The sequence below is a fragment of the Drosophila albomicans genome, chromosome 3 (assembly GCF_009650485.2).
Source record: "Drosophila albomicans strain 15112-1751.03 chromosome 3, ASM965048v2, whole genome shotgun sequence".
NCBI classification, from domain to species: Eukaryota; Metazoa; Arthropoda; class Insecta; order Diptera; family Drosophilidae; genus Drosophila; species Drosophila albomicans.
Window position 1 is genome coordinate 12,296,785 of NC_047629.2, and position 26,373 is coordinate 12,323,157.

The 26,373-nt window shown below is 37.3% G+C and overlaps 10 protein-coding genes across 12 annotated transcripts; 7 read left to right on the forward strand and 3 right to left on the reverse strand.

The window, feature by feature from the left end:
- Positions 1–288: 288 nt before the first annotated feature.
- Positions 289–1,241, forward strand: LOC127565635 (endocuticle structural glycoprotein ABD-4). The gene is made up of 2 exons (XM_052005076.1): positions 289–565; positions 633–1,241. Exons 1-2 carry the CDS (start codon positions 405–407, stop codon positions 868–870), a joined length of 399 nt encoding a protein of 132 aa, XP_051861036.1. The 5' UTR covers positions 289–404; the 3' UTR covers positions 871–1,241.
- Positions 1,242–1,306: 65 nt separating this feature from the next.
- LOC127565634 (uncharacterized) lies at positions 1,307–3,094 on the forward strand. Its single transcript, XM_052005075.1, has 3 exons — positions 1,307–2,115; positions 2,176–2,490; positions 2,551–3,094. Exons 1-3 carry the CDS (start codon positions 2,044–2,046, stop codon positions 2,731–2,733), a joined length of 570 nt encoding a protein of 189 aa, XP_051861035.1. The 5' UTR covers positions 1,307–2,043; the 3' UTR covers positions 2,734–3,094.
- A 905-nt stretch (positions 3,095–3,999) lies between these two features.
- On the forward strand, positions 4,000–4,808 carry LOC127565603 (uncharacterized). Its single transcript, XM_052004905.1, has 3 exons — positions 4,000–4,067; positions 4,133–4,453; positions 4,635–4,808. The coding sequence occupies exons 1-3, from the start codon at positions 4,008–4,010 to the stop codon at positions 4,800–4,802; spliced, it is 549 nt and encodes a 182-aa protein (XP_051860865.1). The 5' UTR covers positions 4,000–4,007; the 3' UTR covers positions 4,803–4,808.
- A 1,386-nt stretch (positions 4,809–6,194) lies between these two features.
- LOC127565546 (uncharacterized) lies at positions 6,195–7,984 on the forward strand. The gene is made up of 4 exons (XM_052004526.1): positions 6,195–6,602; positions 6,661–6,883; positions 7,379–7,708; positions 7,767–7,984. The coding sequence occupies exons 1-2, from the start codon at positions 6,411–6,413 to the stop codon at positions 6,823–6,825; spliced, it is 357 nt and encodes a 118-aa protein (XP_051860486.1). The 5' UTR covers positions 6,195–6,410; the 3' UTR covers positions 6,826–6,883; positions 7,379–7,708; positions 7,767–7,984.
- Positions 7,985–8,504: 520 nt separating this feature from the next.
- Positions 8,505–10,396, forward strand: LOC127565612 (uncharacterized). Its single transcript, XM_052004962.1, has 2 exons — positions 8,505–8,872; positions 10,096–10,396. The coding sequence occupies exons 1-2, from the start codon at positions 8,817–8,819 to the stop codon at positions 10,394–10,396; spliced, it is 357 nt and encodes a 118-aa protein (XP_051860922.1). The 5' UTR covers positions 8,505–8,816.
- A 34-nt stretch (positions 10,397–10,430) lies between these two features.
- LOC127565611 (larval cuticle protein 1) lies at positions 10,431–11,668 on the forward strand. The gene is made up of 2 exons (XM_052004961.1): positions 10,431–10,549; positions 10,872–11,668. Exons 1-2 carry the CDS (start codon positions 10,538–10,540, stop codon positions 11,442–11,444), a joined length of 585 nt encoding a protein of 194 aa, XP_051860921.1. The 5' UTR covers positions 10,431–10,537; the 3' UTR covers positions 11,445–11,668.
- A 1,219-nt stretch (positions 11,669–12,887) lies between these two features.
- Positions 12,888–15,764, forward strand: LOC117566697 (uncharacterized). 3 transcript variants are annotated; one of them, XM_052005128.1, is made up of 3 exons: positions 12,888–13,187; positions 13,527–14,514; positions 14,579–15,764. In XM_052005128.1, exons 2-3 carry the CDS (start codon positions 14,061–14,063, stop codon positions 15,649–15,651), a joined length of 1,527 nt encoding a protein of 508 aa, XP_051861088.1. In that variant the 5' UTR covers positions 12,888–13,187; positions 13,527–14,060; the 3' UTR covers positions 15,652–15,764. The 3 variants fall into 3 exon arrangements, with proteins under 3 accessions (XP_051861088.1, XP_051861089.1, XP_034102134.1); XM_052005129.1 differs by having other exon boundaries at positions 13,530–14,514; XM_034246243.2 differs by having other exon boundaries at positions 12,888–14,514.
- Positions 15,765–16,268: 504 nt separating this feature from the next.
- Positions 16,269–18,130, reverse strand: LOC117570560 (uncharacterized). The gene is made up of 5 exons (XM_034252290.2): positions 17,980–18,130; positions 17,714–17,921; positions 17,469–17,655; positions 17,301–17,414; positions 16,269–17,239 (listed from the first exon to the last, which is right to left on the reverse strand). The coding sequence occupies exons 1-5, from the start codon at positions 18,118–18,120 to the stop codon at positions 16,297–16,299; spliced, it is 1,593 nt and encodes a 530-aa protein (XP_034108181.1). The 5' UTR covers positions 18,121–18,130; the 3' UTR covers positions 16,269–16,296.
- Positions 18,131–20,175: 2,045 nt separating this feature from the next.
- Positions 20,176–22,106, reverse strand: LOC117571597 (uncharacterized). Its single transcript, XM_034253813.2, has 5 exons — positions 21,928–22,106; positions 21,662–21,869; positions 21,412–21,598; positions 21,243–21,356; positions 20,176–21,185 (listed from the first exon to the last, which is right to left on the reverse strand). Exons 1-5 carry the CDS (start codon positions 22,066–22,068, stop codon positions 20,243–20,245), a joined length of 1,593 nt encoding a protein of 530 aa, XP_034109704.1. The 5' UTR covers positions 22,069–22,106; the 3' UTR covers positions 20,176–20,242.
- Positions 22,107–24,236: 2,130 nt separating this feature from the next.
- LOC117571595 (uncharacterized) lies at positions 24,237–26,171 on the reverse strand. The gene is made up of 5 exons (XM_034253811.2): positions 25,995–26,171; positions 25,729–25,936; positions 25,481–25,667; positions 25,313–25,426; positions 24,237–25,247 (listed from the first exon to the last, which is right to left on the reverse strand). Exons 1-5 carry the CDS (start codon positions 26,133–26,135, stop codon positions 24,305–24,307), a joined length of 1,593 nt encoding a protein of 530 aa, XP_034109702.2. The 5' UTR covers positions 26,136–26,171; the 3' UTR covers positions 24,237–24,304.
- Positions 26,172–26,373: the final 202 nt, after the last annotated feature.

Sequence of the window (26,373 nt, forward strand, 5' to 3'; positions counted from 1 at the left end):
TTGACTGCAGGGTATCACAATCTGAAATGAGACGAAGAAGCGCCCGCTCGTCATTTTTTCGTTGTTGTTTGGCTGATGTGCGGTGAAGTACGAGTGCGAGTGCGAGTACTTGTACTTGACGCTCTCTGCTTCTTATCTAGTGCGCCCATCGTAATCGTTAGCTGTGGCAACCGAAGCTGGCTGCCACGGTGCGTGCGACAGCGACTTCGACTGCGACTGCGAATGTGAGTGCGAGTGTGAGTGCGAATGAGGTGCTCGCCCTCGCCAACGAGATGGTATATAAAGCGCAAGCAGTTGCTGGGTAGTCAACAGTTGCGCACTAACTCGCTGGAATTGACTTGCCACGCCCCACAAAAAGCGTCTATCGTATAAAGGATAAACCCAAATAGTTCACTACAAAAATCATGTACAAGTTCGTATCTGTGTTGTGCTCGGCTCTGCTGTTGTCCTATGTGCTGGCTCGTCCCCAGGATGTGCGTGGCGGATCTGTGACCACAACAACCACGCCGGCGAGCATTATCCAGCAGGATAATGTGAACAATGCCGACGGCAGCTTCAACAGCAGGTGAGACTGATCGCAGTAATAGAAGTAGAAGTTCCAGTTGAACAATTTCTGTTTAACCCTTCAACAGCTATGAAACATCGAATGGCATTCGCGTGGAGAATGTTGGCTTCCTCAAGAAGATCATCATCCCCAAGTCGGAGACCAGCGATGGCCAAGTGATCGATGAGCACGAGGAACTCGTCCTGGTGCAAACCGGCTCCTTCAGCTACAGCGATCCCGAGGGCAATCTCATCACGCTGCGCTACACTGCCGATGAGAATGGCTTCCAGCCCGAGGGCGATCATCTGCCCGTTGCGCCGCAATAAGCAGCTGTTTGTTTTGTTGATGTTGCCCACATACACACGGGGCGTATGTGTAATTAAGTAATTAACATTAGGTCGAATACCATAACCGTAACCGTATATCGTTTGGAGCGTATATCGAATATCGTAAATTGTATCTTATAATATATATATTCTCTGTATAAAGTATTACGTACTGGAAATAGCACAGCACTGCCCATATGCCATATATCGAGCGAAATACACTCTGTTCTTAGCCATTTGGCACCTACCAACACACACTTATACACTTATACACACACCTACACACCCAAAATGGAATAAGACGAGAAAATGATGATGATGATGAAGAAGCAAAGACATTATAAATAAATGAATAAATATTGAACAATTAAGTTTGTGTCTCATTGCCACTTATCGAGTACTAGCACTCACTGCACACACACAGCATTCACTTGAGGAGTATTTGAGTATTTCTGAGTATTTCTCAGCCTCGTGGCGCTTACAAAATTACCAAACTGCCCTTCACGGAATCTTGCGGTTGCGGATGATGCGCTGAGACACAGACACAGACTCCGACTCCGATTCCGACTGCCCATCAACTAGATGACGATGATGATGTTGCTGATGTTGATCTCCAAGATTATTTACCCACACGTCCAACCACAAGCTGATGCTCAGCTGTCAGTCAAAGCCAAAAGACAATGGACAAATACTAAAACCGAAAAGCAAACCAAAACCAAAATCGATACGAAAACCGTTTCCAAAAAACTAAATGCTCTAATCGCTGCGCAACCGCTGCGATTATTGGCATTGATATGAGATCCAAACTGATTTGTTTACGCATCTCAGTTGCGTTCGCTTAAGTACACAGATCGCAATAAATTTGTATTGCGAGGTGTGTGCAAATCATTGTTGAATGGCAAAAACAAATTGATGCAATAACTGGGATAGCGAAGATGAGTTTCAAATAATCCACAATTCATTGATGAAGTAATAAACGCACCTCGTCCATATGAAATGTAGACGCATTTACCATTTAATTGGCCCCACACAGTTCCGACAATTAAACGAGCAAGCGGCCGATCAGTGAGCCACTTCATTATCGGAAAAGGCCAATGCCAACGCCTGTCTGTCTGTCTGTGATCACCAATTGTTTGGCAGTTGAGAGTTCGGGTACAAAAGGCAAACATCGTGATGAAATTCAGTTTGCGCATCTTTCTTATATTCATTGCTTGGCGCTTGTGTCCCGCAGTGCAGCTCTTGCCGGTAAGCAAAGAGACCACAACAGTGATGGACAGAGATAGATAATGTATTGTGTATTTGTAGAACATGGGATACTTTATTGTGGTGCAGCAATTCGAGTGCGTCGTCAACGAACAATTCATTACCAAAGCAAGCTGCGATGTTGTAACTCCACGCAATAGAAGCATCAATGCCGAACTTGTGTTGCTGCAGCCATTCAAGGCGTTGGGCGGCTCTGTGAAAGTATCCATACCAAAGAAGAGAGTCTTCACACAGATATTTGACATCACCTTCGAGCTGTGCAAAGTGCTAAGAGAACGAAAACGCAAAGCGCTGATCGATATTCTTCACAGTCTGGCGAATATGGGGAACAAAAACATTCATTGCCCTCTTCATCAGGTAACTTTAGCTGAACTTTTAAATAATGACTTTGAGATTATAACAAATTGTTTTCCTTAGGGACATTACAAGGTACAGAACGTTACGATAGCCGACTCATTGCCTCCGTTGCTCACAGAGTCGCCGTTCTTGCTGCACTTTACTTGGTTCTTGCCACGTGTGGCGACTGTCATGAATGTCACAGTTCTTGGGCATTTATACGACATCAGCAGGGAGCACAATAGGAAAAAGAAGTATTTTTAAAAATATATATGTAATTCTTATGCGAAAAAACATATATAAAAACTTTTTTTACTTTAAGTAAGATGAATAACTAAAACCTCTTGATTACCACTTTAATTAAAGCTTAGAATGATTTTGGAATTAAATTTCTATTTAAGATAAATGCAAAAATAATGAATTTGGAGGCAAACCAAAAAATTAACACATGTATGTATTTTATTGTAAAACTGAAAAAGTTTCTAAAATAATCTTAGCTCTAAATATAGTGCTTATGTTTTTTCAGTGTAAATAGTGTCCCACGAGACTAATTACGCCAAAGAATTACCTATATACATACATACATACTTAACAGCGTACAAATTTTCAAATAGTATTTAATTTATACAAAATAATTACATCAGAATAACCCGATTTTGTAGCAGTTTATATTTTTTAATGCATCGCACAGCAGCGACCTGAAAAAATGATTATTGGATTGGATTTTTAAAACTTTCCAGATAATTATCTACATTAATTTCTATATTATGTAGTTGTAATTGGAGTTAAAATTGCTGTCGTTATTAATTTTCAAGTTAAGTTCATATTGAAAAACAAACCGCCCAAAAGTATGCTACAGTTCATATTTTCATCAAGAGTTTTTTGGCTGTTTTCTAAAAAAAGAAGCATACATAATTACATCAACAAATTAGTGTAAAATAAATGAATTCATTTAAACACTTGAGAATAATGTATGTTCATATCCAACCAATATTCCATAAACTTAACAAAAATTTGAATTTGTTATAAGGTTTAAGATGCTTGAAGCAAAATATTATTACTTAGAATACAATGTTTTATGTGTTACAGAATTTATAAGACAAATATTAATAAACCAATTGAAAAATCAATTAAAAATGTAGCTTAAGAATTTTAATTGCACAGATCCAATATCTTATTAAGTAAATAGACCAAACCACTTTAAATGCTTTAAATGCTTAAGGATCTTAAGCAACATATGATATAAATATTATTTCTAAGAATGAATGCTATTAAATGTAGAAGATGTTATATATTATATATATTTGATATATTCGTCTAACATGTCGCAGACAAATCTTTATCATACAATTTACAACATTATGCGTGCATAAAAATTTCCATAAAACTTAACGATAATTAGGCTAGACACAAGCCACACAAAAATTTCTATCGCAGCACTTAAAAATCAATAACAAAAATTTGCGTTCAGCTCGGGTTTCAATATTTAATCATGGTGCGAACCACACGAGCGACACAGTTTACCAAACATCCGCAGAATGAACAATATTTGTAGACTAACTCTGCTTCAGCTTCTAATAGCAGCTTCCTTGGCCAAGGTGAGTTCTGAATCCTTTGTGAATTTCATTCATTGATTAAAGCAAAGAATATTTTGGTTTAACAGAAGCTAGTGATTGTATGGAAGACATTCGATTGTGTGATAAATCCAGAAATCATCCCATCCCATAGATGCATCATCATTGAACCCGATAAAAATCTGCTTACAGCCGAGATAGAATACAATCGCGATTTTAAGCACTATAATGCTAGCTTTGCATTGCACTTGCCTCAACCGCCGTTTAATGAATTCACCAAGCACTTTGAGACGGAGATTGATATTTGCGAGTTCTTTCGAGGATCGTATAAGAACAAGAACTTTATTGGCCCCGCCTACAAAAGCATGACAAGGATTAGCAATATGCCTAAAGGATGTCCACAGCGAAAGGTAAGTTAATGTTTATTATTATTTTTTAATTCATATAATTAATATATTTAATATAATTTTTTTTTATTCCTATACATATTATATATATTTTTTTTTTAAAGTAAGCTTATTTTATTTGCATTTATAATATTTAAATTTTATTTATAATTATTATATTATTATATTTATATTTTATTTTTAGGGGCTTTACTACTATCGCAACATGAGCATTGCAGATAATATTCCAGCGTTTTTGCCAAGGAATCCCATCAAAATCACACTGGATTTCTATTTGCTCAAGACTCCGATTTTAAATGTGACTCTAATCGGACGTCTGGCATATACTACCAAGCACAAAAAGAAGCCTTAAGTGCTTAGCAATTAATTCATATAAATGCAATAAAATATAAACTGTAATTTGCCGAAAGCTGAATAATTTTGTCATACTAAATATTACATTAGAAAATATGGATTGACGGCTGCAATTTTGTATCACACACATCTTCATAATTATTAAATATTATATTAATCACTTTATGTGCAGAGTTTTCCATTTAACTTCACGCACATTTTCAATAAATGTTAATGACATTGTTCTGCATGTTTCCATTTTGATTTAGATAATTTATTTCTGATCACTACCTTAATTATATGTAGAGAATGCGGGCAAAGCAATTAAAAAACAATTACTAAATTTGTTTAGGCAAATTGAATAACCTCCAACATTAAGTCATTGTTCGATTTCCATGCGAGTGAATAACAACATGGAAATGTTATATATTCTGGTTGTACTACTCGCGATACCTTCTTCTGCCAGCAAGGTAAGCATCCGATTTATACTTTAATATCTATCAGATACTTACATAATCTGAAATCATTCTGCAGCCCTCGCAAAGATTGATCGTGTATTGGGAATCCTTTAAGTGTGCGGTTAACCCAGAAATTGTAGAGTCTAACAAGTGCAGCATTGAGGGATCAGACAGATCGATTATAACTGCCGAATTCAAATACAATCGCGAGTTTCGGCAACTCAATGCAAGCTTCTTATTGCGACTGCCACGCCCACCCACCAATGAATTTCATACGATCATGGACCTAAATATCGATGTTTGCAAGTTTTACACATCTACAAAGCGAAACAAATTCATGACTATTGCCTATCGCAGCATGATGAAAGACAGTAATTTACCCCACAAGTGTCCACAAGCAAAGGTTTGAATTTTATTCCTCCCAATTTTTTAATGAAGAAACTTACCTCTTTATTTTCCAGGGCTTCTACTACTTTCGCAATATGAATATTGGAGCAAATGTGCCACCATTTTTACCCCAGACCGATTTTCAAGTGGAGTTCAATTATTTTCTACCCAAGGACTCGATATTAAATATTTCACTTAGTGGACGTTTGAAAGAAGCCAGTAGAAATGGTAAATAATCATTGTTAAAGAAATCGGAAAATAAATACTTTGAATTTCAAAAAAAAATTCATATTTAAATGCAGTTCGATTTTCAGTTGTTATTATAGAAAATTCTCTTTGGTTCAATTATATAATTGTATTAATTGTTTTATTCGCCAGGCTACAAATGTTTATTGATGCTTAGCAATTTCAATAATTTACATCATTATTTATAATTTCGAGATCTAATTATACTGAAAATAAACGCAAACTTTCGGCATTTTAAAATAATTTTAGTTATTGTTTGCTTGCCAACTGAGAAACAGCAAATATGAATAAACCAAATATGTTTGTTCTACTACTGCCAATTGTGTTGCTTGCTATCGAGGTATATTTTGTGACATCATTTTTAGAATAGCTTGAATAATATGGTGAATATTTAACAGGCATCAACACAACGGCTGGCTGTGCGATGGAATTCCTTTAACTGCATTCCAAATACAAAACTAATCGACTCATTAAATTGCATCATTATCGAGCCGGAGAGATCACTTTTAAGTGCAAATGTGAGCATCAATGCTGACATGAGGAAAATGAATGTACCCTTTGCAGTACTTATTGCTCGCCCGCCGGCAAATGATTTTCATAGGATTGTCAATTTAAATGTGGATGTTTGCAAGTTCTCCAAGGAATCGCAGGGCAACAGGTTCTTTAAAATTGCGTATAAAATTATCTTCGCGGACTCCAATGCTCCCAAGAAGTGTCCTTTCATAAAGGTTACTTTCACATGGAATTCCAAATGAAATTTGATTCTATTTCCAAACATATTTTCAGGGATCGTATTACTTTCGGAACATCGACCTAGGTGGAAGTTTACCGCCCTTCTTGCCTGCAAATGATTTTCAAGTTGATCTAAATATTGTATCCGATGTTGATTGGATTTTGAACATTACTTTGTTCGGACGTGCTGTAGATTTTATCAAGTCGAAAGGAAAATGAATATATGTATTTGAAAATCAGTTCAGTTTTGCTTTCGTTCGGTCAACAAACTTGAACTGTAAGTGATATAAAATAAAATGATTATATGGAATAACTCGTAGTTTTGTATTCAAAATCAGTGCAGATGATGATCGGAGCAAAGAGAATCTCTTTAAGAATATGCCTGTTAGAATGGGCAATTTCCAAATAAATTTCATAGTTCAATTTTCAGTTGCATTTCAGTTGTTATTGTAGAAAATTCTCTTTGGTCTAATAATATAATTTAATAGATTGTTTTCTACGCCAATTTACAAATGTTTATTGATGCTTAGCAATTTCAACAATTTACATTATTATTTATAATATCGAGATCTTATTATACTGAAAATAAATGCAAACTTTCGGCATTTTAAAACAATTTTAGTTATTGTTTGCTTGCCAGCTAAGAAACAGCAAATATGATTAAACTTTATATTTTTGCTCTGCTATTTCCAAATGTCTATTCTGTTAACAAAGTATATTAATGACGTCATTATTAGAATAATAATTTCAACAATATGCGAATATTTTTCAGGTATTCACACAACGCCTGGCTGTGCATTGGAAATCCTTTAACTGCGTTTCAAATACAAAACTAATGAACTCAATGGATTGCATCATTATCGAGCCGGAGAGGTCGCTGTTATATGCAAATTTTAGTCTCAAGGATGATATAAGGAACCAGAATGTAACATTTGCATTACTCATTGCTCGACCGCCGTCGAATTATTTTAATAGGATTCTCAATTTAAGTGTGGATTTGTGCAAATTCTTCAAGGAATCACAGGGCAACAGGTTCTTTAATATTGCGTATAAAATCATATTAGCGAACTCCAATGCTCCCAAAAAGTGTCCTCTCACAAAGGTTAGTTCCATATGGAATTGTAAATGAAGTTCGATTATATTTCCAAAGATGTTTTCAGGGATCGTATTACTTTCGGAACATCGACCTAGGGGGAAATTTACCGCCCTTTTTGCCAACAAATGATTTTCAAGTTCAACTAAATATTGTATCCGATGTTGATTGGATGTTGAACATCACTTCGATCGGACGTGCTTTAGATTTCATCAAGTGGAAAGGAAAATGAATATATTTGCAAATCAGTTCAATATACTTTTGTGTTTTTTTCTTTTTGCTTTTGTTCGGTCAACAAACTTGAACTGTAAGTGATATAAAACATGATTATATGGAATTACTCGTAGTTTTGCATTCAAAATCAGTGCAGATGATGATATCATTCGGTGCTCCGATCGGATCAAAAAGAATCTCTTTAAGAATATGCCTGTTAGAAATGGCAATTACGATGCCCCGATACGTGGTCTGTCTATCAAGTGGCGTTGATTGCCGATCAACACAAAACAGACTACAGACGGCAGACAACGGACATCTCCATCCATTACTAGAGCATTATTTACGATTCAAGCTCAAGATGCCAGCTAACTGACAACAAATTTCACAACATCATGACACTTGAAATTGCCGCAAAATTTATTGCCTCGCTGCGCCGTTAGCAGCCCCTCGGACTTTTGTAAACCAGTCTGCAGTCTGAACTCTGAAGTCTGCAGTCTCCACTCCGCACTCTCCATTCGTTGTGGTGTCTTCTATATGCGCTCGGCCTTTAAAACTGCAGTCTCCAGCTATTTGGCTGCAGTCTCCAGTCTCCAGTGTTTAAATGTCAAATGCCGCACGAGCTAAGAACACAACCAACCACACAGCGATGAAACCTACACCAAATGTGAACTAAGAATCCAATCAGCAATCCGGCAATCATTTGACATTTTCAATGGCCAACAACAACTACTGTGTAATCATCATGTGGGTCAGTGTGTGAGTCTGCTGAGTGTGGAGTGTGAGGATCTGCTGGAGCTGAAGCTAACCTTGCCAGCTTTCGTTTTCATTGAGTCGGTCGAACAACTTGTGAAAATTGCACAATTGCCGCTGACTGATACTGGTGACTCACCTCACAACAGCAATGCTGACAACAACAACAATGGCGACAGCTCAGCTTGAAACCCGGCTTGGTGAGCTGTGAGTTTTGGGTGGGCGGCAGACGAAGAAGACGGCACAACAATTTGCTTGGGGGTGTGCCTGTGAAGGCGGCCTGTCCCAAAAAAAAGTTGTTGCCTTAGTTGTTGTCGTAGTTGTTATCGTAGTTGTTGGCGTCGCTGTCGCTGCTGTGGCTGTCGTTGGCAGCGGCAACACTTGACCAGGTTTTTTTTATGTCGGTCTTGCTCTCTTACCGGCCTGCGCGGTTGTTCAACTTATGGCGCACAATGTTGCTACTAAGTGTGTTGCAAGTGATTCTCGATTCGGTGGCATCAAAATTTATTTGTTTTTTGTTTATCTCGTTTGGCCAGAAATTGACAAGTAAGCGGCATAATCGTTTCTGCATGATACGAATAAATACGTAGCACACACACACACAGTAAACACAGATTGACCCATTTTCCACAACTAATTAACATTTGCCAAGAGCCATTGCCGATGCCGTTTTGAACTCAATTGTCGTCTTGCCTCATCTGCAACATCGCGAACCAAATAAACAAATGTGAAAACGAAAAAAAAAACAACAACATGCAACAAAGCTGCACGAGTCTTACAACAATTTTCATTTCAGTCTGTGCCACACATATATTGTATGTCACTGTCCTACCTCCAGCTCCCTCTCCCCTCTCTCCCCTTTTGCACGCCCTGATCAACGTTACTCCCCTTAAACCACTCCCGTAAATAAGCGCTGCTGCAATTACAAGAATTCAAAGCAGCAACAGCAGCACCAGCAACATCTTCTCTTCTCTCTTTTTGCATCTTCGCCACTCGAGCGAGAGACCCGCTACATTGAGAGCAAACACAAACGCAGAGAGAGAGAGAGAGTGAACGAAAGAGAGAGACAGAGAGCGATGTATTACATGTTCGGCTGCATTTTGGCAAAGACAACGACGGCGACGAAGCTTGCAGAAAAACTCGTTCTGGCTTATTTCTAAATAACGGCATTACGAAGATGAACGACCGGACAGACGCAGACAATGCGCAGACTTTTACTGTGCCTATTACCATATCTAATGTATGCAAGGTATGGTAAGGCCGACTATTATACGACCCCATAAGTATGCACATACGAGTATAAGAAAACAAAGCTGATGAAATAAACTTTTACAGAAATATGAATTCTATCATATATACCATAGATATAGAAAAATATGTATGTAGCCCAATTAATAGCTTAAATTGAGTTGAATCAATTTTCATTATAGCATTTTGAACCTCGCTGAGATGCCGAACAAAAAGCTTGGCTCAAAGCAGCATCTACGCTTATGGCAATTGCAACTACTCGCAAGCAATGTATCTGTATCTGTATCTGTGGCCAAGAGTCGTGTTAGTGTGGGTTCGTGCTGCGAACTACGATCTGCAAGCTGCGAGCGCAGGAGACAAAGTCGTAGTCGTAGTCGTAGTCGAAGCCGCGACTACTATATAAAGCTCTTAAATAGGGCCGCCGCTGCACAGTTCGATCCGTTGCAGCTTTCACTTACCACAGCCAAACGGGCAACGGAGTAATCGCGCAACTTCTGCAACTTCAACTGCAACTGCAAATGCAACTTAAGGCAGAGTGATCAAGTGGCACATCGCAAACTGTAAACTGTGAATGACAATTACAACACAAGTTCGCAAGTGAACAATCTATCAACATTACATAAAATGAAAGTGCTTGTAAGTTAATCACTCGATCGATTAAAGCTAAAGTCAAGACAAGTGTTGACTTACTTAAAAAATAAGAATATATAAATAGAAAACAGAAATCATATTGTAAATAAAACAAAAAAAGGGAAAATGAACATATCACAAATCCTATTTAAAAATAATTTAAATATATATTATATATACACAAAAATTTAAAAAAAAATCGAGTTAATTTGAAACCCAGTTTACTTTTAAGTGCAATAACATTTTTTTTAGAAAATTCCCCTTTTACAAAAATGAATCCATCTCATCTTTAAAATCTTTTAAATTTCAAACCAATTTAAATTCCCAGATACTCATCTCGCTGCTCGCCTTGTCGTGCCACGCCCAGCATCAGCATCAGCACCAGCATCAGCATCATGCACACCTCAATGCGAATAACATTCCACGCGACGAGAAGCCAGATCATCGTCATGAGGATCCTCGCGAGACCAGCACCTGGATTCCCATTCTGAAGTACAACAAGGAGCAGAGCGAGGATGGCAGCTACAAGACCGAATACGAGACGGGCAACAATATTGTGCACGAAGAGACGGGCTTCCTCAAGGACTTCGAGACCAATCCCAATGGAGTGCTTGTCCAGCATGGACAATATTCGTATCAATCTCCAGAGGGCACTCTGGTGAATGTGCAGTACACAGCCGATGAGAATGGATTCCGTGCCACCGGGGATCACATACCCACACCACCCGCCATACCGGAGGAGATTCAGAAGGGACTTGATCAGATCTATGCGGGCATTAAGCTGCAGCAGGAGCGATTGGAGCAGCGGGCCAAGAGTGATCCTGCTTTTGCCAAGAAACTCGAGGAGCGACGAGTTGCCAATCAGAATGGCCAATACATTGGCCTGCTAGAGAACCAATAGAGAGTGCTCCAATAGAGAGAGAGAGCGCCGTAGAACCTAAACCTCAACCAGGAAATCAAGTGCTGCACATAATTCGAGAATTCTTCCAAATTGATGCGAAGGAAAGACTGTGATTTCTGATATTAAATGCAAATTGAAATTAACATATTCCTGGAAATTCGCACGTAACACATAAATAATAAAAAAAACTAATCAAAATACTTCAGCACAAATATTTATATTAACGATCGTGAAAGTTTTGTTGCAAGCGAAACAACAACAGCAGAAAACAAATAAAAGAAACCAACTTTTGAATAAAAGCGGAAAAGCAAAGTTTCCGTCATGCCAAACACACACACACACACACACACATGCGACCCTAAGCAAACATTATTCAACGCTTTTCCATTTCCATATGTTTCCACCACTTACAATAGTTTCCCTTCCTCCCCTTGACTCCCTCCATCCCATCTACTTTAATGCTCACAAAACGTGACAATGCGCAATGGCTTTTGTTATTATTTTTTGTTTTTATTATAATTTTATTTTTTCACAGCTTCAATTACCTCATGTGTGCTGTGTGCACATTTGTTAATTCAATTCCATGAATTATAAGTTTGCCAGTTTTTTCGCGAATAATTCACATTTTCTCAGCTTCGATTTTTCATATGCCTCGCAGACTTTTCGACAGCCCCGTCAGACCGGCTCTTGCATAATTATGACAGCTTTTCTCTCTCTTGACGTTTTGACTTGGTTTCGATTTTACAAAGTGTTACATCCATGTAACTCAAGTGCTCCTTAGCATAAATGCTCTGGGCAAACTTTAACTTTCAGTTTTCAGCTAGGACTCTTGATGCGGTTTGAGTTGATCAACAACTTTAAAATTGAATTTATATTCTAGAAAATATTATTTTTTTCGAAAAATGATATGATAAAACACTTTTAAAGTTTGACTCAAATTTATATTTATTTAAGAAAACTAAAAACAACAATTAAAAACAACTTTAAAGTTTAACATAAATTCTGGTAAATACAATCTCTTAATTTGAAAATGAAAACTTCTATTGAGTTGATAAACAACGTTTAAGTTAAACATTCTGGAAAATATTATATCTTTTCTGAAAATATATACTAATATGGGTTGATAAACAACTTTAAAGATGAATTCATATTCTGTATAATATTATTTCTTTACTAGAAAATGACAAGTAATAGTGTGTCGATAAATATCATTAAGGTTGATGTGAAATTCTTGAAAATAGTATTTTGTTGATAAACCACTTTATAGTTCAATTTAAAATCTAGAAAATATTATTACACTATTTGAAAATGAAAAGTAATCTTCAACCTCTTAGCTCCAATTAAATTTATTTGTAATTCTGAGAAATACTTTCTAGGGTCAGCATAAACAAAAACGCATTAAGCTTATCACTGTCTGCTGATTTCTTCTAGAATGTAATAGCAAGTAAGTAAGTAAGCAAGTAAATGAGTAATCCAGTAACTTTCATTGGCACATGCCAAGTGTTATAGCCACCGTTGACTGTGTGGCTTATACGCTCTGCCCGTTTGAGCATTCGGCCTACAACTGTTTTACCGTTACACACGTTGAACCAATCAATTTGGTGAAAAGTTTTGCCCTCAGCGACAGTCATCAACAGCTTTAGAGATATTTATGAATTGAGTTGAGCTGGAGTCGAGCGGAGAACAAGCATTCTCATAAACGGTGCCAAAATAAACAAGCAAAATCTTTTGTTGTGGCACAAAGTAATTTGCATAAATATTAATAGAGAGATATACCTATGTATCTTACAAGATTTTAAGATTATGTGCTCAAGTGTTTGTAATATTTCCAACGTCATTAACAACAACAACAAGAACAACAACCACAACAAATAAATCATATGTGCTGCATTTTCACCAAACAGGCAGCAGCCAAGGCAACGAAGAAATGTTTATTCGCCATTAAATTTTAACGCTCTTGCGCATAATTAAGCGAAAACTGAACAAAAGAAAAAATTTCTATAGCTGTGATTAAGAATGCTTCTCCATCATATTTGTTGCCACCACTATTAAGTTCTTGTTGTATTTTTATTTTTCGAGCAGCAGCCGTTGAAGCAACCAGTCAATGGATGTGGCATGGAAGTGGAAGTTTAAGCTGGAACTGAAGCTGAAGCTGAAGCGGCCGCAAATTGATTTGGCCAACATCAGTTGCCGTTTAGAAGCCGCCGCGTTTAGACCACAAATCGTACGTAAAGCGAAAGAAGAAAACGCGAACTTGAAAATTCGAAAACTGTTCGAGAAGCAAACAAAAATAACAACAACAACAACAACAACAATTCGCTGCGAGCATTCAACTTGGATGATTGCGAATATCGATGGGCAAGTGGAATTTGAGAACAATGAGAATTGCTGTTGTTGTGTGAGCTGCTGCCCAACAAAACCGAAATGAAACAATAAAACCAAGCAGCTAACTGTGAACTGAAGATACAAATAAAAAACTAATAACAACAACAACATTAAGAGACTCTTCAAAAGTGGCACATCATTTCTGTGAATAGAAATCGAAACTGAAACGAACTGCGACGAACTTTTTTGGCAAAACAAAATTTCAAAGACATTTCTTGTGCCAATTTGATTATGGCCAGCAAGCAGAAACTACTCTTTATCTTGTTGTGGCAACTCTTTGCCTTTGGTGGTCAGCTGGTGCTCGCACAGGATGAGCCAGAGGCACAGCAGCTGCAGGTGCCTCGTCCAAGGGGTCGTATACGTATTGCGGACATGCAACCGCCACCGCTAGCGCCAGTGGGTCCAATGAATTGGCCCACTTATGGAGTTGCTCCAGCACCAATGCCTGCCACATCCACGGTGCACGCGCATATTCCTTTGCTCCGGGAGCAGATCACCAGCAGCAGCACTGCGAGTGTGCCGCTGTCCTTGCCGCTGCCCAACGAGGAGGGAGGTGTGCAGGAGTCTGTGGTGTATGGAAATTGGAAGCCTGAGCATCCGCTGCAGCCACAGGAGGAGGAGACGCAGCCGAAGCAGCGTGTCTATGGACGTCTAGAGGCTATGCTTATGGGCATGCCAGCGGAAGGTAAGTAACGAAATTCCTAGAGACTTCTCAAGCATGCTTTTACAGCGTCTCCTTCGATTTACAGCCATGGACAGACGTGACGTGTCTAGTGAGGAGTTGGAAGCTCAGTCGGAGCAACGCACAGCAGCTGGGGGCTATCAAAATCCCTATGCACGTCAGGAAAGCTACGAGCGAGCACAGAACTCTGGACATCGACGCTGGCGTCCGCCAATGCCAAATGGCTTCAAAGAGTCAAAGCTGCAGCCAAAGCCGCAATATCCGCCACAAACTGAATCGCAAACTTCCTTTGAGGTCATCCACTTGAATGCATCGGATCCGATATTGAAAGCAATGGCTAAGCAGATCAATGAATCGATAGAGACGACAACCACGCGACGCCAAGCCACACACACGACCGAGGACAACTGGATGCCATTGCCTTATCCCTATCCCACTCATAGCTACGAGAGCACACAACCGGTGCCAGGAGCGGCTCTGAGTTCAACTATCAGCAGAGTACGCAGCACTGAAGCAGCCACACAGCAACCCACTCAAAGAGTGGAGTCCACAACGATTGCACTCAATTGGCCCACCGATTTTCTGGATGCCTCACCAAGCAGCACGCCCCGAACTTACACGGATTCTGGCATTAGCATCGATCGTGTGGACAACATCGATAGCATCGATCGCATCGACGATGACGTGGTGGATCACGACGATTATAAGTACTATGAGGATAGTTTGAGTTCCGCTCAAATGCACAGTGAACTGAGTGTGCCGGAGACTTTGATTCCCCACCTGCCACTCAATATAACGCGTGTGGGAATTCCGTACGAGGATCGTAACTCCCTCGAGGAGCCAACCATTTGTGTGCCGCTCACAGTAACTGAAACAGCCTCGGAGAGTGCCACTCCGCTGCTGGTCGAAGTGGAACGTGTCTATTGCTTTCCACTGCCCAAGGTAGAGGTCAGAACTGGCACCATAAAGCGTCAACAGCATCCAGAATTGGAACTGGAACAGGAACAAGAGCGTCACGACAATGGGACATCTCTGCCTGCGGAGGAGCCACAGCCAGCAGTAACAGCTGGGGCATGTTCTCGGTATAATTTCTTGGCAGTGCTTCTAATTATTGGGAGCAGCATATTGACGCGTTTTTAGACTAATTAGAGCGATGGCACTTAGCTTAAGTTCAACTCAGGGGCTACTTGTAATTAGAAAACTACTTATTTAAACAATTAAAGCAAAATCAAACTTGAATATGAGTATTATTAAATATTGATGGATGACAAATTTGCTTTCAATTATTTCTCTTTAATAAGTCGACAGCACAATTTCCAATGTTGAACCTTTTCAAAATAGCAGTCTAGGAACGTCTGCTGCTTATCAGAGATTTAGAGTTATCAATAAACACCTCATAAGTTCTAGTTGTAAACATATATTTATCAACTAACTTAATCTCGTATATAGTGACAAAGTAAATTTAGTTGATAACAAAAATTGATTCACAGAACATGAGATTCACAATATATATACTTTTAATAACAGACAGATAAGCACTTCAGTAAGTTGAGGAAATCATGGAAGTTCAGAAGAATCAAAAATTTCATCTTTTAAAAAAAAAAAGTAAAAATTGATGACTTTATTTGTGATATGATAACACTATCAAAATACTACCCTACTATGGGTAGCGGGTATAAAAATAAGAGCAATTATGTCCCATAAAATGCATGTTACATATGAATTCTTTATTTCTTAGCTTAATTAAGAGGTTCCTAAATTTAAATTCACAAACATTCGCTGCTTTTACATGCAGACAACAAATTCATCACGTGCTGCTTTCCTTAGAATTTTACCGTTGTGGTTAGAGGGCAGTTTATCCGTAAAGCAAACTCCAGCATATAGTTGTTTCTGCACACCATTCAACCTCTTGGCCACATGATCAATAATCGCCTTTTCACTTATCTCACATCCCTTTCGCTTCACAACCAAAGCACCTGCAGCATCTCCTTGTATTTCATCGTAGATGCCTACCACACACACGTCTTGCACCTCCGGTAGGTTTAAAATCACATTCTCGATTTCTGTGGGCCAATAGTGTAGTCCTTGGTACTTCAAGACCTCCTTCTTGCGATCCACAATGTAGATGAAGTTCTTGTCATCAAAGTATCCCAAGTCGCCAGTGTGGAACCAACCTTCAGAGTCCTGCATGCGCTCCGTTTCCACCGGATTGCCGTAGTAACCATTCCAGGTTTGTCCAGTGTGCACGAAGATCTCACCAACCTGATTGTGCTTAAGTCTCTTGCCATCTTCATCGACGATGCGGATTTGAATACCCGGCATAAGTCTACCAGCTGCAGTGCTATTTATAATCCCCACATTACCCGTTATGACTCCAACTTCAGTCATGGCGTAGGCTGAATTGAACACGGCATTCTTACAGATCTTCTGCGTTCTCTTCAGCGTTGTTAAGCTCACTGACCCGCCACCATAACTAAGCATTTTTATAGACGCAAGAGCATCCGGGGTTGCATCAGGACAAGTGATTAAGGTAGCCAGATGACTCGGTGGCAATACAACGTAGTTGATCTGATAATTCTGAACCAGTTTTAGAAAATGTTCGGGACTAAAAGACTTGTTCGATATGATGCGTGTGCAGCCAGCGACTGTGCTAAGAAGAAAACCCCAGACACCTGTCATCCAATCCAATGAACTTGGCAAATAGATAATCGATTCACTGGTAGTGAACCTGGAATTTAAATAAATGATTTAGAAATATTACGAAAGTTGTTAGAGATTGGTTAGCTTACGTATCGATCATTGAGAGATTACTATTCGATATACAGACGGCTTTTGGTAAACCTGTTGTGCCAGAGGAGCAAAGAATAGCCACGGTTTGATCTCCATTCTCGATAGATTCAGGCCTACAAATGATAGATAGATACATAAAGATTTTATAAAACAAAGTATTTACTCACTGGTAGAACTTTTCTGAGGTTGTAGGTTCTAGCAATGATTCAATATTGGGAACATCCTTAATGGTCCCGGTTATTGTAATAATCTCTGGATTCCATTCTTGAGTTGCAGAAAAGACTTTTTCATAGTGGAGTCCATCACAGAAGATTAACTTCGGTTTGGTTATTCCGAATGCATATTGTATAGTATCTATAAATTGAGGTGTTTCAATATATAAGTGAGGCGACGTATTAATGATTAATCTTACCTTTATCTGCAATTGAATTCACAGCATGAAACTTTGTAGTGTTCATTAGGCATGCGACACCCAAGGGCATAAGATAAGTGGAATTTGTCCCCAATATTCCAATCACATCCTGGCTATTCAGTCCTTTATTCTTCAAGTGTTGGGCAATTCTTATGGCCCAAGTAATGGCTTGACCATTAGTTAAGGTTATACCATCTTCATCATTGATCTATAGTTTAGGATTATTGTATCGCGAGCTCTAAATTCCTTATAAATATTCTACTCACCTGACACACATTTTTGGGCCAGTTCCTCATGATATTGAATATAATTCTACCGACAGACATGTCTTGGTTGTACATCAAAGAACGTTGCATACCACTCCAGGTATTATTATCCTTATTGTAGGTGGTGGGAAATGCTGCCATTTTAGAGTGTAGACTATTCACTTCTTACTATGTCAAGATTAAATTGTTTATGATATATTAAACTCTGAATCTTGCGTATTTATAGTGAAAGTGGTCACTAAAATTTATCATATATCCAGCCTATTTTTATTTTCTATTTATAAGTGGGATTTTTTGTTCTTATCTTAATTTAAATTCATTCACCAAATGGCTAACATCGGGTGCAGCTTATCACTCTACTTACTCTACATTCGGTTCGTCACTATTTTAAATATAATCAAGTGTCTAATGAAATGGAAATCCCTACAAGATACCCATGCCATTAACTATTAGTTAAATAATATATTAATTATCATTTGTATAGCCCTTGACAAATATTAACAAGATAAAATACCAAAGAAGGAAATTGTTCTTTGGCATAGAAATAAAGATATAGAAATAAAGATTGCTTATTATCTATACCCTTAACTCTCAATACTTAAACGTGAATTGCAGAGTAGGTGATGTAGGTCGTCATTCTTTACTAAAAAATACTTTCATGCTGATATTATGAATATCCATAGATTAGATTTATATTTGGAAAGCACTGTTTTCTTTTACAATGATTACTCATATATTAAATATGGAAAATTGATATGATATGTAAATACCCTGCGAGCCATTTACTAAATATACACCACCTGTAATTTCGAACCATCGACCAAAGAGATAAACATATGTATGTATATAGGTGCATCTTTATTCAGGCATCAAATGCAGGATGTGATTTTATATGATGGCATGTGAGTTTACAAACATAGTTGAAAATAAATAAACTCCTGTACGAAGTTACAGTGGTTTTAGCACCTGTAGGCGTGAAAAAAATCTAAAACAAATTAGAACTGATTGCAACAATAACAGCTGCTATTAAAAAAAAAAACAGATGTTCATACGGACAATATGATATATAATATTATATTTTGTACTCTAAAGTATATTGTGAATCTAGCATTACATCGATTTATAATATTTAGTATATTTTAGTATTCAGTAAATATCTTAATATACAAGTTTTTACCAATAAAATGTCTTTCACCCTCTTTTGCTCGACACTTGACTGTAGCTTTCTAACTTGTTGAATATCAATATTGACAGGCCGTAATCAATTATTTCATATAAATAGAAGAGAGTAGGTACAAATATGAATTTATAAATCTTAAAACACAGTTTCAGAAAAAACAAATTTGTTTATTAACTAGCATAACTCAGTTTGTGTTGTAAAAAGGCCTCCCAGATATATTACAATTAAATAATAACTCGTGTGTTTATTAAGTCTTATATGTATTGTTGTTTTATTTTTTACTCAAAACGAGAAAGAGTAATTCAAAATAGAGCGAGCGAAACACTTTTAGTGTAGCTTACGGTTGTCAAGAATCTTTTGCGTCGGGAAATACCAAATTGGTATTTTTCCATAGCTTTTTTATTACCTACATATTTATTAGATTATCAGAAAATAAGACTCTATATCTACTATGTGTGAATAACTTTTGAAACACTCAAATACGTCACTTAAAATACTTTATATTAAAATAGTTATAATTATGCTATTTTGAGGTCAACTATAATTCACATAATACAAATTTCTTTCAACCTTTTCAGACAACTATGGGAATCTTTTTGGTTAAAAATTTTTGTTCTATTTAAAACCAAATAAGAAATATGTATATAATAGAGTCTGCTCGATTGTAAGATACTCGTTACAGATTGTCAATAAAAGAAAAACATTGCGGTATTGTTCTTCAAATATACCAAATTAATAACCACAATATTTAAAAAAGGCTATAATTGGTATACCAATATTAATTATGGCACTGAGATCTAAGTGTCTATACGGACATCTAGGCATTTGACGCTGATTATACCTTATGGGGTCAGCTATTCCTCCTTTGCATACAACATACATTTCCTGTAGGCTCAAAATTTAAATACTTTTCTATGCAATGGGTAGAGGGTATAAAAAGTGCTGTCGAAAATTATGGCTCTATCTCTGATATAAGTATCAAAACAAAAATTTTCTTCATAAAACTTTAAGGTCGCATATATTTATATTTATTTCTTAATCTAATTTAGCAGTTCTTAAATTACGATTAGCCAATAACTGTTTTTATTTTTTGGAAACAAATTCATCACGTGCTGCTTTCCTTAGAATTTTACCGTTGTGGTTGGAGGGCAGTTTATCCGTAAAGCGAACTCCAGCATATAGTTGTTTCTGCAGACCATTCAACTTTTTGGCGACATGATCAATGATCGCCTTTTCACTTATCTCACATCCCTTTCGCTTCACCACCAAAGCACCTGCAGCATCTCCTTGTCTTTCATCGTAGATGCCCACCACACACACGTCCTGCACCTCCGGTAGGTTTAAAATCACATTCTCGATTTCTGTGGGCCAATAGTGTAGACCTTGGTACTTCAAGACCTCCTTCTTGCGATCCACAATGTAGAGGAAGTTCTTGTCATCAAAGTATCCCAAGTCGCCAGTGTGGAACCAACCTTCAGAGTCCTGCATGCGCTCCGTTTCCACCGGATTGCCGTAGTAACCATTCCAGGTTTGTCCAGTGTGCACGAAGATCTCACCAACCTGATTGTGCTTAAGTCTCTTGCCATCTTCATCGACGATGCGGATTTGAATACCCGGCATAAGTCTACCAGCTGCAGTGCTATTTATAATCCCCACATTACCCGTTATGACTCCAACTTCAGTCATGGCGTAGGCTGAATTGAACACGGCATTCTTACAGATCTTCTGCGTTCTCTTCAGCGTTGTTAAGCTCACTAAACCGCCACCATAACTAAGCATTTTTATAGGTGAAAGTGCCTCCGGGGTTGCATCCGGACAAGTGATTAAGGCGGCTAGATGTCTGGGCGGCAATATAACATAGTTGATCTGGTATGTCTTAACCAGATTTACAAAGTGTTCGGGACTAAAAGCCTTGTTCGATATGATGCGTGTGCAGCCAGCGACTGTGCTAAGAAGAAAACCCCAGACACCTGTAACCCAATCTAATGAACTGGGCAAATAGATAATCGATTCACTGGTAGTCAACCTGGAATTTAAATAAATGATTTAGAACATTGCGATACTAAGAGACTGGTTAGCTTACATATCAATCATTATGAGATTACTATTTGAAATGCAGACGGCTTTTGGTAATCCTGTTGTGCCAGAGGAGCAAAGAATCGCCACGGTTTGATCTCTATTATCGATAGATTCAGGCCTACAAATGATATGGCGATTACATAAAGATTTTATAAAACAAAGTATTTACTCACTGGTAGAACTTTTCTGAGGTTGTAGGTTCTAGCAACGATTCAATATTGGGAACATCCTTAATTGTCCCGGTTATTGTAATAATCTCTGGATTCCAACCTTGAGTTGCAGAACGAAGTTTTTCATAGTGGAGTCCATCACAAAAGATTAACTTCGGTTTGGTTATTCCGAATGCATATTGTATAGTATCTATAAATTGAGACCGTTTTATATATAATATAAGCGGGAAGAAGTATTAATGATTAATCTTACCTTTATCTGCAATTGGATTCACGGCATGAAACTTTGTAGTGTTCATTAGACAGGCGACACCCAAGGGCATAAGATAAGTGGAATTTGTCCCCAATATTCCAATCACATCCTGGCTATTCAGTCCTTTATTCTTCAAGTGTTGGGCAATTCTTATGGCCCAAGTAATGGCTTGACCATTAGTTAAGGTTATACCATCTTCATCATTGATCTATGGTTAAGGATTATTGTATCGCAAGCTCTAAATTCCTTATAAATATTCTACTCACCTGACACACATTTTTGGGCCAGTTATTCATGATATTGAATATAATTCTACCGACAGACATGTCTTGGTTGTACATCAAAGAACGTTGCATACCACTCCAGGTATTATTATCCTTATTGTAGGTGGTGGGAAATGCTGCCATTTTAGAAAGTAGACTACTCACTTCTTACTATGTCAAGATTGAATTGTTTATGATATATTTAACTCTGAGTCTTGCGTATTTATAGTAAAAGTGGTCACTACAATTTATCATATATCCAGCCTATTTCTATTTTTATTTATAAATGGGATTTTTATTGTTATCTTAATTTAAATTCATTCACCAAATGGCTAACATCTGGTGCAGCTTATCATTCTACTTAAATCTTTACTCTACATTCGGTTAGTCATTATTTTAAATATAATCAAGTGTCTAGTCCAATGGGAATATAAGATACCCTACGCGCTAAAGTATTAGGTAAATAATTTATATTAGTTATCATTTGAATAGCCCTTCACAAATGTTCAAAAGATAAAATACCAAAAGGAAAATTTCTTCCTATGTGTCGTGGACATCTAAACAAGTTACATATAGACATAAAAATTACTTATTATCTGTACCCTAATAGTAATAATTAAACGTGCATTGCAGAGTATCGTGTAGGTCGTCATTCCTTATTCAAAAATACTATCTTGCTGACGTTATGAATATCCATAGATTAGATTTCTTCCAATATTAAATATGAAAAAATTATATGATATGTAAATACCCTGCGAGCCATTTACTAAATATACACCACCTGTAATTTCAAACCATAGAGATAAACATATGTATGTAGGTGCATCTTTATTCAGGCATCAAATGCAGGATGTGATTTTATATGATGGTTTGTGAGCTTACAAGCTTATTTGAGAAGAAGTAAACGCCTGCACGGAGTTACACCCACACGCATTTACAAGTACAAAATATTTCTGATTACCAAGTGGTTTTAGCACCTGCAGGCGTGAAAAAATCTAAAAGAAATTAGATCTGATAGCAACAATAACAGTTATTATACAAAAAATCCAGGAGTTCATACGGATAGTATGATATATTTTGTACTCTATAGTATATTTTTAATGTAGTATTATATCGATTTATGAAATGTACCTCTTAGTATATTTTAGTATTCAATAGATATATTAATATACAAATTTTTACCAATAAAATGGCTTTTACCCTCTTTTCCTCGACAGTCGACTGTAGCTTTCTAACTTGTTGAATATTAATATTGACAGGTTCATAATCAATTATTTCATTTAAATACAAGAATGTAGGTAAAATTATGAATTTATAAATCTTAAAACAAATAGCTTTATCAGAAAATAAGACACTATATCTACTATGTGTGAATAAATTTTGAAGCATTAAAATACGTCACTTTAAAAACGTCATATTAAAATAGTTATAATTATGCTATTTTGGGGTCAACTATAATTTACATAATACAAATTTCTTTTAAACTTTTCAGACAACTATGGGAATCTTTTTGTTTACAAATTTTTGTTCTATTTAAATCAAGTGAGAAATATATAGTAGAGTGTGCTCGATTGTAAGTTACGGTATTGTTCTTCAAATATACCAAATTAATACCCAAACATTCTAAAATATACCGAAGGTTATAATTGGTATATCGATATAGTACTATGTATATTCAACCAAAACCCGACTGCAAGAGCCTATTTTGTGGGGAATTATTTTAAGAATTTTATCGGATTCTTAAAGTTAATCTACATACAACAAAAACAAGTAAAAAGCTACAGTCGAGTGTGCTCGACCCCCTACCCATTTCAAATAAAAGCAAAAAAAAATCAGCATTATACGTCATATATTCCAAATTAATATACCGAAAAATAATACAAATATACCAAAGGCTATATTTGGTAAATTCATATAGTACAAGATTTGAAGTATACCATAGAGCGCAAAGTATACCAGATTGTCAGCCAAAGCAACTGAGACCCGTGCAAAAGAATTTCTTGAATAACTTGAACAATTTTGCGATCGCAACCAAATCAGCAACCATTAAGACTATAGTTAGATTTTAGTTGATTTTCCGGAGCGGAAGTAGGCGTGGTAAAAATTTTAAATTAACTTGATCTTGTAAACATAACAAGAACTATCGAAAATTATATCTCTATCTCTTAAAGTCTCTGAGATCTTTGTGGCACAAAGTTATAATACCCTTCTACGCTATGGGTAACCGGTATAAAAAGTGCTGTCCAAAATCATGGCTCTATCTCTGGTATGAATATCAAAACAAAAATTAGCTTCATAAAATTTTAAGGTCACATATAAGTATGTTTATTTCTTAATCTAATTTAGCAGTTCTTAAATTACGATTAGCCAATATCTGTTTTTATTTTTTGGAAACAAATTCATCACGTGCTGCTTTTCTTGGTATCTTGCCATTAAAATTGGTCGGCAGCTTATCAGTAAAGCGAACTCCAGCATGTAGTTGCTTCTGCAGACCATTCAACCTCTTGGCCACATGATCAATGATCGCCTTTTCACTTATGTCACATCCCTTTCGCTTCACCACCAAAGCACCTGCAGCATCTCCTTGTTTTTCATCATAGATGCCCACCACACACACGTCCTGCACCTCTGGTAGGTTTAAAATCACATTCTCTATTTCTGTGGGAGAGTAGTGTAAACCTTGGTACTTCATGACTTCCTTCTTGCGATCCACAATGTAGAGGAAGTTCTTGTCATCAAAGTATCCCAAGTCGCCAGTGTGGAACCAACCCTCAGAGTCCTGCATGCGCTCCGTTTCCTTCGGATTGTCATAATAACCGTTCCAGGTCTGTCCAATGTGCACGAAGATCTCACCAACCTGATCGTGGCCAAGTCTCTTGCCATCCTCATCTACGATTCGAATTTGAATACCCGGCAAAAGTCTTCCGGCAGCTGTATTGTTTGTAATCCCAACGTTACCCGTTATGGCTCCCACTTCGGTCATTGCATAAGCTGAATTGAAGACGGCATTCTTGCATATCTCCTGAGTTTTTTTAAGAGTTGTTAAGCTCACTAAACCGCCACCATAGCTGAGCATTCGAATAGAAGCAAGAGCCTCTGGGGTAGCAACAGGACAAGTGATTAAGGCGGCCAAATGTCTGGGCGGCAAGATAACATAGTTGATCTGGTAATTCTGAACCAGATTGACAAAATGCTCCGGGTTAAAAGACTTGTTAGATATAATGCGTGTGCAGCCGGCAACTGTGCTGAGAAGAAAACCCCAAACGCCTGTAATCCAATCCAATGAACTGGGCACATAGATAATCGATTCACTAGTAGTCAACCTGGAATTTGAAATAATGTTTATAATAAATTTCATAAAATAAAGATAAAAGACTAACTAACTTACATATCAACCATTATAAGACTACTATTCGAAATGCAGACGGCTTTTGGTAAACCTGTTGTGCCAGAGGAGCATAGAATCGCCACGGTTTGATCTCCATTCTCGATAGATTCAGGCCTACAAATGATAGATAGATACATAAAGATTTTATAAAACAAAGTATTTACTCACTGGTAGAACTTTTCTGAGGTTGTAGGTTCTAGCAATGATTCAATATTCGGAACATCCTTAATTGTCCCGGTTAATGTAATAATCTCTGGATTCCATTCTTGAGTTGCAGAACGGAGTTTTTCATAGTGGAGTCCATCACAGAAGATTAGCTTTGGTTTGGTTATTCCAAATGCATATTGTATAGTATCTGTAAATTGAGGTCTTTTAATATATACTAAGTGAGGAGAAGTATTAATGATTAATCTTACCTTTATCTGCAATTGGATTCACAGCATGAAACTTTGTAGTGTTCATTAGACACGCGATACCCAAGGACATAAGATAAGTTGAATGTGTACACATTATTCCAATCACATCCTTGCTATTAAGTTCTTTCTTTTTCAAGTGTTGTGCAATTCTTATGGCCCAAGTTATGGCCTCACCATTTGTTAAAGTTACGCCATCTTCATCATTTATCTATAGTTGTGGAATATTTTATCACAAGCTCTAAATTCTTAATAGATATTCTACTCACCTGACACACATTTTTGGGCCAGTTTCTCATTATATTGAATATGATTCTGCCCACAGATATATCTTGATTGTACATCAAAGAACGTTGCATACCACTCCAGGTATTATTATCCTTATTGTAGGTTGTGGGAAATTGTGCCATATTGGAACCGAAGCTACTAACTTCTCAGTGCGAATGATTTATCGAACCCAGAGACTTTTGTATTTATAGTGAAGATGTTCAGTGCAATTTGTCTTATCAAATTGTATGCCCAGACTATTCAATAAATATCTATTTATAATTGGGATTTTAATTCTTATCCTAATTTGAATTCATTCACTAAGTGACTAGCACCTGGTGCAACTTATCATTCTACTTACGTCTTTGCTTCAGATTCGGC

Coding starts and splice junctions, on each gene's coding strand:
- LOC127565635 (XM_052005076.1), top strand. CDS start 405: ATGTACAAGTTCGTATCTGTGTTGTGCTCGGCTCTGCTGTTGTCCTAT. Junction 566..632: donor GACGGCAGCTTCAACAGCAG/GTGAGACTGATC, acceptor ACCCTTCAACAG/CTATGAAACATCGAATGGCA.
- LOC127565634 (XM_052005075.1), top strand. CDS start 2,044: ATGAAATTCAGTTTGCGCATCTTTCTTATATTCATTGCTTGGCGCTTG. Junction 2,116..2,175: donor CCGCAGTGCAGCTCTTGCCG/GTAAGCAAAGAG, acceptor GTGTATTTGTAG/AACATGGGATACTTTATTGT. Junction 2,491..2,550: donor TTCATTGCCCTCTTCATCAG/GTAACTTTAGCT, acceptor TGTTTTCCTTAG/GGACATTACAAGGTACAGAA.
- LOC127565603 (XM_052004905.1), top strand. CDS start 4,008: ATGAACAATATTTGTAGACTAACTCTGCTTCAGCTTCTAATAGCAGCT. Junction 4,068..4,132: donor TAGCAGCTTCCTTGGCCAAG/GTGAGTTCTGAA, acceptor TTGGTTTAACAG/AAGCTAGTGATTGTATGGAA. Junction 4,454..4,634: donor AAGGATGTCCACAGCGAAAG/GTAAGTTAATGT, acceptor TTTTATTTTTAG/GGGCTTTACTACTATCGCAA.
- LOC127565546 (XM_052004526.1), top strand. CDS start 6,411: ATGAGGAAAATGAATGTACCCTTTGCAGTACTTATTGCTCGCCCGCCG. Junction 6,603..6,660: donor AGAAGTGTCCTTTCATAAAG/GTTACTTTCACA, acceptor ACATATTTTCAG/GGATCGTATTACTTTCGGAA.
- LOC127565612 (XM_052004962.1), top strand. CDS start 8,817: ATGCTGACAACAACAACAATGGCGACAGCTCAGCTTGAAACCCGGCTT. Junction 8,873..10,095: donor GAAACCCGGCTTGGTGAGCT/GTGAGTTTTGGG, acceptor TTTTCATTATAG/CATTTTGAACCTCGCTGAGA.
- LOC117566697 (XM_034246243.2), top strand. CDS start 14,061: ATGGCCAGCAAGCAGAAACTACTCTTTATCTTGTTGTGGCAACTCTTT. Junction 14,515..14,578: donor TATGGGCATGCCAGCGGAAG/GTAAGTAACGAA, acceptor TTCGATTTACAG/CCATGGACAGACGTGACGTG.
- LOC117570560 (XM_034252290.2), bottom strand. CDS start 18,120: ATGGCAGCATTTCCCACCACCTACAATAAGGATAATAATACCTGGAGT. Junction 17,656..17,713: donor GAATTCAATTGCAGATAAAG/GTAAGATTAATC, acceptor CTCAATTTATAG/ATACTATACAATATGCATTC. Junction 17,415..17,468: donor ACCTCAGAAAAGTTCTACCA/GTGAGTAAATAC, acceptor TATCATTTGTAG/GCCTGAATCTATCGAGAATG.
- LOC117571597 (XM_034253813.2), bottom strand. CDS start 22,068: ATGGCAGCATTTCCCACCACCTACAATAAGGATAATAATACCTGGAGT. Junction 21,870..21,927: donor GGCCCAAAAATGTGTGTCAG/GTGAGTAGAATA, acceptor CCTTAACCATAG/ATCAATGATGAAGATGGTAT. Junction 21,599..21,661: donor GAATCCAATTGCAGATAAAG/GTAAGATTAATC, acceptor CTCAATTTATAG/ATACTATACAATATGCATTC.
- LOC117571595 (XM_034253811.2), bottom strand. CDS start 26,135: ATGGCACAATTTCCCACAACCTACAATAAGGATAATAATACCTGGAGT. Junction 25,427..25,480: donor ACCTCAGAAAAGTTCTACCA/GTGAGTAAATAC, acceptor TATCATTTGTAG/GCCTGAATCTATCGAGAATG. Junction 25,248..25,312: donor AGTCTTATAATGGTTGATAT/GTAAGTTAGTTA, acceptor TTCAAATTCCAG/GTTGACTACTAGTGAATCGA.